Source organism: Gracilinanus agilis, chromosome 2 (assembly GCF_016433145.1).
Source record: "Gracilinanus agilis isolate LMUSP501 chromosome 2, AgileGrace, whole genome shotgun sequence".
Lineage (NCBI taxonomy): Eukaryota > Metazoa > Chordata > Mammalia > Didelphimorphia > Didelphidae > Gracilinanus > Gracilinanus agilis.
The window spans coordinates 245,841,957-245,851,941 of record NC_058131.1 but is presented as its reverse complement, the minus strand read 5'-3'; the positions used below and the strand labels follow the sequence as shown (position 1 = coordinate 245,851,941).

General features: G+C 45.0%; 1 protein-coding gene across 1 annotated transcript in view; it reads right to left on the bottom strand.

The window, feature by feature from the left end:
- The window catches only part of BCAS4 (breast carcinoma amplified sequence 4), a 73,133-nt gene extending 63,856 nt beyond the window's left edge, over window positions 1–9,277 (bottom strand). The window contains exon 1 of the mRNA XM_044659628.1: window positions 9,089–9,277. Within this exon, the coding sequence (XP_044515563.1) occupies window positions 9,089–9,277 (189 nt within the window). The remainder of the gene's footprint in view (window positions 1–9,088) is intronic.
- Window positions 9,278–9,985: the final 708 nt, after the last annotated feature.

The following is a 9,985-nucleotide window of genomic DNA, read 5'->3' as shown; positions in this document are numbered from 1 at the left end:
TTTCTTCCTTCCTTCCTTTCTTTTTCTTCCTTCCTTCCTTCCTTCCTTCCTTCCTTCCTTCCTTCCTTCCTTCCTTCCTTCCTTCCTTCGTCTCTCTCTCTCTCTTTCTTTCTCCTTACCTTCTGTCTTAGAACCAATACAGTGGTAAGGGCTGGCCAATGGGGTTAAGTGACTTGCCCAGGGTCACATAGCTAGGAAGTATCTGAGGACAGATTTTAACATACTACCTCCCATGTCTAGACCTTACTCTGAATCCAGTGAGCCAGTTGGCTGCATCCCTTCCATTTCTTTTAAAAATACATTTTTTTAAATCAATAAGTTTTGTCTTAACAGGATAGATGCTTCCTAACAAATATCCAAACAAGCCCTACAAAAAGCACATTCCCTGAAAAAACACTAACTTATCCATTGCTGACAGAAAAGAAGGAAATATCCTTTAAATTGAACAGTATAATACTAATATTAACTATTGTGTTTGGCCAGAGTTCTGTTGCCACTTAATATTTTCTTTATTTGCACTGGTGAAGTCATTGTGCACAGTCCTCTTTTGTCTGTTTTCTTTACAGTGATTCATAAGTCTTCTCATGTTTCTATAAATTCTTCATAGTCATCATTCCTTACAGCCAAGTCATATTCCATTACTCTCATGTGTTCAGCCATTGCCTGACTGTCAGGCCCATACTTTACTTCCAGGTTGTTGTTATCACAAATAATGCTGCTGTAAACATTTTTGTACATAAAGGCTTTTCTTGCTGTCAATAATCTTGGGATATAGCCTAGTAGCAGAATCTCTGGGCCAAAGGTACAAACAATTGAGTGACTTTCCTTACTTAATTTCAAACCATTTGCAAGAACAGCCGAACCAATTTAGAGTCCCAGAAGCAACTAATGAGCATGGCTATCATCCTAAGTCCTCTCCAACGATGCCTTTTTAGCTTTTTTCCACCATTGCTCTGCCTCCTCCATCTCTTCAGCACCCAGATTCTCCATAATCCATAGTAATCTGGTTTCTTTACTTCAGGATACTATCCTGGCCCTCCCCTACTTCTATGGCAGCTCCTTCAGTTTCCTTTGTTAACTCACCTTCCTCCTTCCTACTCTTTAATTCTAGATATTCCTATAAACATAGTCCTTAGTCTTCTCTTTTCTCTTCCCTTTGTGCTAACAAGCATTTCATAGAGACTCTTGAGATTAGAAGAAATTCAGGTGCTATCTACCCCAACCCTTACCTGAACCTCTTCAAAATGCATGACATGGTCACGTGGCTCTTGCTTAAAAAGGCCAGAGGAGAGACAGCTGGGTGGCTCAATGGATTGAGAGCCAGGCCTCCAGAGACAGGAGGTCCTAGGTTCAAATCTGAACTCAGACTGTGTGACCCTGGGCAAGTCACTTACTCCCCATTGCCTAGCCCTTACCACTCTTCTGTCTAGGAACCAATATACAGTATTGATTCTAAGGTAAAGGTTTTTATTTTTTAAATAATAATAAAAATTTTTTTTAAAATAAAGAGGCCAGAGGGAGGAGGGGGGAATCCACAACCACCCAAAGCATTCCTTTCTGCTCTACTTATTAAGATGTTTTTCCTTATATTGAGCCAAAAATCTACCTTTTTTGTACTTTCCACTCACTACCCTTGATGGCCAACCAGTCCTACATTACAACCCTTTGGGGACTTGGAGATGGTGGATGTCACCAAATATCAGCATTTCCTTCAAACTTGCAGACCTTTCAGCATCTTGGTCACTATCCTCTGGATGTTCTCATATTGTCAACATCATTTCAAATGTGGCTACCAGGCGGGGATAGGAAATGGGCCTAGAGCCAGAATTTTATTGGTCCAGAGATGTCCGGCACAAGGAAGCTCCCTCTGCTGATGCAGACTGGCACGTTCTCTGCAACTCCGGGGTTGCCCAGCATCATCCAGCTAATATTTGTCATTGATAGGACTGGAATTCTGTCTTTGAGTCCAATTTTCTCTCCACTCCCGCCACACTGGCCATGATCATAGAGCGGCTAGCACTCTCTCTTGTAGTGGCACGAATCTGATACACCAGATGTGGTCTGTCCAAGGAAGAGTCCGAGGGGTGATCGATCACCTTCTTATTCCCAGGTTCTATGACTTTCATGGTGCACTCAACAATCAAACTGGTGTTTCTTGGGTTCCATATTATAGTGTTGATTCCTAAAGGGCCTCAAACTGTGGGTCTAGCCACTCTCCTATATCCAGTTACTTATGGATTTTGAACCCAAGAGTTGTACACTGATGTATTAAGGTTTGCTAGAGGTCTTTAAGATTTAAAAAATAAAGCCCAGATGAACATTATTATCATGATTATGATTGTGAATAACTCACATTTATAAAATGCTTTAAGGTTTTTCTGTTGGGTTTTTTTTTTTTTTCAAGAATCCTTCTGTCTTAGTATCAATTTGAAAACAGAAGAGTGGCAAGGATTAAGCAACTAGAGTTAAATGACTTGCCCAGGTCATACAGCTAGAGAGTATCTGAGACTATATTTGCACCCAGGATCTCCCAACTCCAGAACTAGCACTCTATCTACTTTACTATCTACTTACCCCAGCTTTAAGGTTCTTCAAAGCACTTTCCTCATTAAAAAAAAAAAAATCTGCGGGGCAGCTGGGTAGCTCAGTGGATTGAGAGCCAGGCCTAGAGACAGGAGGTCCTAGGTTCAAATCCAGCCTCAGACACTTCCCAGCTGTGTGACCCTGGGCAAGTCACTTGACCCCCATTGCCCACCCTTACCACTCTTCCACCTATAAGTCAATACACAGAAGTTAAGGGTTTAAAATTAAAAAAAAATTTTTTTAAAAAAATCTGCAATGTAGACAAAACAAGGTTTGTTCATTCCCATTTTAAAGACAAGGCAACTGGGGCTCCAAAAGGTTAAATGCCTTGTTCACTATCAATGGCTAATACATGTCAGAGGCAAAAATCAAATGGCTCTCCCAAGCATGAGCATCAAATGAGGTAAGTCTTTCCTCAAATATTTCAGTTCACTATAGTTTTTATTAAAGGTAGAACTTTAACAGAGGATCACAAATACTCAGAAGCCCCCCTGTTTTCTTTCTGTAAGGTGAAACCTAAGGCTGAGAACAATTCAGGTAAGACCAGTTAACCCTGCAGAAGGCCTTCTTGATTCCTGTCCTGCTTGCCTTTCCCTTAAAGTGCTAAGAAAATGAGTTATTATCATCCCAACAACTCTGGCACCGACTCCCCTCTCTGAAGCCCACCAGGCTTCCATCAGTTTCCCGAAGAAACTGAAGCCAGACTCGGAGTTCCTGGGAGAATTTCCTTAGTTAAATGACTTGATTTCCCTCAGAGGCCTTTCCCTGTTCAGTATCACACATCCTCAGAGGCTGTTCACCTTCTGCTCTGGAAAATCAATTTGGAACCACTTTGAAAGCCTTGAGAATTCCAGTCGGCATAACGACCCACCACAACTCCAGAGCCCTAACGGCAACTATGTTTATTATCAGGATTTTCTTTTTCTTTTTCAATGGGGAGAGGAGGAGATGGAGGAGGGAGGGAAAAATGGATTTCTGTTCATCAAAAAATATATAATATTATATTTATAAACAAAAAAAAGGAAAAAGAAAATCTGTTTGACCTAAAGCTGACTCTTGGGGAAGGGCGTCACAGACATTCCAGGCCCAGGAAGTTCGGGTCACAACAGAAGCAGTTCACACTTATTGAGTGATTTAAAATCTACAAAATACTTTTCCTCCCAACAACCCTGTGACATGGGGGGTAAAAGTATGATTATCTTTGATGATCAACCAAGGTTCAAGAAAGCGAATGGTTTGTTAGTCCCGAGTCCCCAAACTAGCAAGCAGGGTGGGAAGAACCAAGCACCACGTAGGCCTTGAAGAAGCTTGCTGGGTCTTGGAGCCCAAGGTCAGGGCTGTTTCCCCTCCACCAGAGCTGGGGCCAGCCCACAGCATCTCTAGCTGCGGCCCCAGACTCCTCCCCCTACTCCCGGCCTATCAGTGCCCAGTGAGAGGCCCAAGAACAGCTGACAGACAGCGACATGGGCAGACCCATTGGAGGAGTCCCAGCACTGGTCCTGAACTCCAGAAAGGGGGGGACAAACAGCAAAAAGGCCCAGGAGGGGAGGAGGGGGAGGACTTCTCCTTCCAGCATGTGATTAGGGTCACAGGACTTGGAATGGAAAGGCACCTTCGAGAAAATAAAGGAAGCCTTTTTTCTTTTACAGATGAGGAAAGGGGATCTCTGCCAGGGAAAGGACTGCTCCGAAGCCACACAGCCAGTAAGTGGGGGAGCTGGGCCCCAACTTCAATCTAACGTGTCTCTTCTAGATCACACACCGCTTCTCCTCTCCTCTCCTGCCTCCTCTCCGTCTTTTAGAAGCAAACCCTAGGAGTCTCCAGTGGATAAGATCCACTTGAAGGGAGTTCTCTTTGGAGCCCCCCAGGCAGACGCTGTAGAGAGGCAAACTGATGCCTCCATGGAAGGATAATGTTCCTATAAGGCTATCCTACACCAAAGTGAAATGGTTGTCTTGGGAGAACCTTGGGTGAAGTCCTTGTTGGGGGAGGTTGTAGACGGGATTCCTGCACAGATTAGAAGAGATGGCCTCTAAGATCTTTTCCAATTGTCAGGTTCTGTGACCGTACCAATGAGCAGAACTTAGAAGCGGGCAGATACGGACTGACATAAAAAGTGGGCAAAAACCCAATAATTAGCTGAATGAACTACTTTTTAAAGTTTATTTAATTAATTAGTTTAGAATATTTTCTCATGGTTACATGATTCATGTTTTTTTTCCCTCCCCTTCTCCTACTCCCCTCCCATAGCCAATGAGCAATTCCACTGGGTTTTACATGTGAGAATGTACTTCATGAAGCAGTGAGTTCCCCATCACTACAGGACTGACTATAGGCAAAGATCTCTGTCTGCATATCTGCACATATCCAGGCTGCTAGATAGGCAATGCATTCTTAAGCAAGGTGGAGTGTTATATCCCCTTTATCATCTCTTATAGCTCTGACATTTTATAGTGTATGGTATTTGCTAGCACTGACTTTTCTAAGTTCTAGGTTCCCTTCCAGTTCTGAGAGCTCAAGTCCTATTTCCTAAGCTTTAACCTTCTTTGAATCTATAATAATCACATCCCAGATCACAAGAAATGGAGTGGAAGATCAAGATGTCTCTGTCCAGCTACTCTGGGGAAAGTGGGGGAGAGGAAACTCTGCCCTGGCCAGCACTGGACCCATTTGTACCAAGGTGTTTAAGATGCTTTCTTCTCTCACTAAGGGAAACATTTATCTCCTTCCAAAAATTTATTTTTCTAGATTTTTTGGAAAGCAATGCTGGGTACAGGGGAGGCACCATAACAAGAGAGGGAGAACACTGGATCTACAGTCAAAGGGTTTGAGGTTCAAATTATAGTTTGTAACCATGAAATCAAATCACTCCCTTTCATAGGCCTGTTTCTCCAGCTATCAAATAAATTGGATTCCCTCACACTTTATTAAACATTTTTTGTGTTATGGATCCTTCTGAAAGTCTGATGCACAGTGAATAGGCACATAGGAAGCACTTAATCAGTGTTTATTGATTGACTAGCTGAAGCCTAGGAACATTCTCTGAATAATGTTTTTAAATGCAGAAAATAAAATATTTTAGGTTATAAAGAATTATACATTATATTAAAATAAAGATGTAATTTTTTCCCAACTGAGTTCACTGACCCTTTGAAACCCATCCATGAACCCCAGATTAAGATACTTTAGGCTAAATTATCCCTTAAGATCCCCTAAATTTCTTTTTTTTTAAAGATCCCCTAAATTTCTGACGGTTTGTAAACCTGACACCTTGGAGGCTTCTTCTAGAGATGAACTATGAACTTTCCCCCAAAGGAGGAAGTTGAAACTAAAAAAAAAAAAAAAAACAGTGACAGGAAACCCCCGACCAAACAGGCTACAGGATATGTCCCCTGGCCAACCAGAATGGAGCTTCAAAATAATGTCCCTTCATCAGTAGCCTCCTTCCCCTTGCCTACCACCTGCCCCCCCTTCCTGGGAAACCAAGATTTCAATGGCCTGCTAGAATAACAATAATGGACATTAATACAGCACCTTATGGGTTTACAAATCTTAATCAAATTTGGCTCACTTAGTCCTCATGAGGACCTTGTGAGATCAGCAGTGCAAGTATATTATTTTTGTTTTATTACTAGCTTCTAAGGACCAAAGCTGGGGCTCAAGAGCAGCCTCCCCCAGGCCCAGACACCAAATATTATCTCCTCTTTCACCACACTGCCTCCTCTGTCAGAAATGTTATTTGTTCTTCCAAGGGAAGAGAATAGAATGAGAGTAATCAAAGGGAAACTGAGGCTCAGAGAGAAAAAATAATTTTCCTAAGATCACAGAGCTAGTGAATGACTCAGCAGGGATCTAAACATTGGCCTTCTGACTTTAAGTACAGTGCTCTTTCCCATCTTTCCATGTAAAGGTCAAAAATCACTCTGGAGAGGCTCTGCCAAATTAACAAGGTCAAAGGACAGGATCTTCTAGCCAAGCCTGGTCCCCACTGGACTTTTATTTTCGAAGGGCAACACTGCCACACTTGATATAGATGCCTAAGAGGCAGAAGATAGGGTACTAGTCTCTACTTTGGTACCAACTAAATATTTGACTATAAACAATCACTTTCCCCCCTTCTCCTTCTGTCAAATACCTTCCAAGTACCTTCCAGCTCTAAATTCCATGATCATTGAACATGGTCAGTGTCCTAATTATAATTCTAAAATTATTTTAAGGTATTTTTTTAAAAACTTGATTCTTGTTCCTTGGTTCTAGCACTGGTTCTGTCATTAACTAGCTGTGTGACCTTGGACAAGTCACACCCCCTCTTTGGATCCCAGTCTCATTTGCCAAATTAAAGAACTGAATTAGATGGTCCAGCAAGTCCCTTCCATATAGGATAGTCTGTGATCCATTGACCTTCCTGATGCCATTTTTTTTTTCATTAAGTCTTGCCTACTCTGTTATAATGATTGAGCTCTACTAATGAGCTAATTTCAAGAGAGAAGCAATGAGTGCCTCCCTAAGTCCCTGTACATTCTATCTCTTAACTATTTCTATTTCTTTTTGCAAATAAATTGCACCAAGGGCTTTTAAATGAGTCTGTCACTGCACAGTAATAATAAAGAAGTACTTCAACTCTTTTTACATTTGGTCCCTTACCAATGCTGAAGATCCTATCTCTCGTGTGAGCAAAGGAGAATCCAAATGAGGAAATTAATTTAATACACACCACATCTTTCGAAGGTCATCCCTAACAGGGGGAAAAAATTAAGCTGCTGGGCACAATGACATATCCTTATTTTGAAGAGAGAAGATGGGAATGAAGAAAGTATAAAACAAAACAAAACAAGGCAAAACAAACATTCAAGAATGGGGAATGCTGGGCACCGTTTCCTTCACAGGGAAACTCCAAATGAACTCAGAGACCTGAGCATCTTTTTTTTTTTTTCCCTGCCACTGCCACTGCCACAAGCTGGGGTGCATGGCTGTCCAGTAGACAGTTTTTAAAACTGTATTTCTTTTGTAGTGACAAGAAAGAGGAATGTCATACTGATAAGAGGTCATCTTGAAACCATGTCAAGTACAGTCAAGGGAACTTGGGTATTCTGGAGATGAAAGGGACCTCTGAGATCTTCTAGTCCAAGCCTTTCATTGATTCCCAGAAACTATAAGTGATTCGCCCAAGGACAAACAGCTAATAAGTAGCAGAATCAGGATACAAATCCAGGACTTCTGACTTTAAGTCCAGGGCTCTCTCCCCTAAACCACACTGCCTCATTTTTGTCTAGAGAAGGTTAGTAAGGACATGATCCCTGTCTCAACTGTTTAAAGGATTGTCATGAAGGAAAGGACCTTGACTTGTTCCAAGGACAAACTGGCAAAAATTCTAGCTCAGCTCAACTGCAAGAATTCCCATCAGAGCTGTCCAACACAGAATGAGCCGGCTCCTAAGATAGTGAGCTTTCTGTCACTGGTGTGTTCAGACGGAAGCTGGTTTAGTTGAAGGGGTACCTGCTTCAGGAAGGCACTGGCTGACATGACCCCTAGGGTCCTACCCAACTATCAGATTTGAGGATTCAAGACTCCAAAGCACAGGCTCCAGCTGGCAAACTACCCTGCTCCCCTTTAGGTGATAAAAAGACTTAAGGGCAGTTGGCTCAGTGACCTGCTGGAGTTTTAAGTCTATTAGTCTAATAGGGAAAAAAAAAAAAAGGTCAAACGCCTGCTTTCTTCCTTTTATATGTTGTCTTTCCTCCCTGGAATGTAAGCTCCTTGAGGGAAGGGCCTGGGTTTCTTTTTCCCAGGACTTCGGACTCTTTATTTCAGTTTTGTGAGAGAACCACGAATACCCATACTGCCTGGTCTCTATAGAGTGATGAGGGAGAGGGAGAAAGCCTTCTATAGCAAAGTTGAATTGGACCACCTTGGAATGAATGCTTGGGTCCAGATTCCTCGGAATCCCTTCCAGGGATGATTCCTGGATAACAGGAAATGCCTTAGGGAATCCCTGGGCCGATCTAGGTTAGTAGTCCCTGGGGCTCACAGAGCAGCAGCAACAGCATCCCGGTGGGGATCAAACAATATTCTCCTACCTGAATATTCATCCTAGATCCTTCCTACTTGAGGATGGCACCTGCTAGCTAGGCCCCTGAACGCTGGGCGCAACATCATTGGCTAAAACCGCTGAAGGGGCCTTAGGACACAGAATGCCAGAACTGGCAGAGACAAAGAACATGTCCTGTCACAGCCGGATGGTACCTGAGAGCTCCTGCAGTTCGCCTGGCTCCTTTCATAGAGGAGGAAACTGGAGAGGAATGTTAACTTTCCCAGGGTGGGGAGAGGCCAAAAGACCCTATTGGGCTAGAACAAACAGTCGCTGTAAAAGTTTGACTGCGTCAAAGAGACTCCCCGATCCCTCCCTCACTTTCTCCTCGGCCCCCTCCCCACTCCCCACCAAGGTCCTCACTTTCCCAAGGCGGCTTAACCCTTAGAGGCCCGAGATGCCCCTGCAGGGTCCTACCTCGGCCCCGGGCTCGGGAGTGAAGAAGAGGGCGAGCTCCTGCGCCCCACTGTGCAGCGCCTCGGGCTGTGACTCCGGCAGCGACCTGTCCCCGACCCCGACCCCTTCCCCGTCCCCGTCCACCAGCAGCATCATGAAGGCAGCGGCTGCAGCGGCGGCGGCTGCAGGACCCGGCTCGGGCACGTTCATTTCAAAGGCTCCCGGGCGCCGGCTCCTACCGACCGCGCCCCACGCCCCCGCCACCCCCGGCTCTTCCTGGCAAAGGCGGGGCAGGTGCATGCAAAACCAGGGCAGTGGAGCGCAGCCGCCGGCCAACGCAGCTCGAGCCGCCTGAACCCCCCGGGAGCCGGTGCTGGGGCCGGGCGGCCGCTGCTACCGCTGCAGCCGTCGCTGTCACCGCTGCTGCTGCTGCTGCTGCCGCCGCCGCGACCAAGCACAGTCCAGAGCCGCGGCAGGCCTGCCATCCAGCGGCGCGCGACCGGTACTGCAGCCCCACGGCCCATCTCCAACCGTTCTCCCGCCTGGGTCCCCGCGGAGCCTCTGCTCCCTCCTCCTCCCCGCCGCCTAAGGTTCCTCCCCTCCACTCTTCCATGCAACTGGAGACGAGGACGGCTTAGCAGCCTAGGCTTGGCTGGGTGAAGTAGGGCGGGGCCTCGGGGGACCCTGGCTGCAGAAAGGGGAGCCCTGGCAACTTTCCCGGCCAGAATCGAATCCCTCCCCTTTAGGGCTTTTTCCCTCGCTTCTCCAACCCCGAGCAGTTGATTTCTGGGCTTCGGTCCCCAGACCCAAGAACTTGCACTCTCTTTTGTTTTCCCTTGGGGCTTCCCTGGGGCTTCTTCCTCTGACTGAATTTCTAGGTGAAACTGCTTTTTTTTTTTTTTTTTTTTTTTTTTTTTT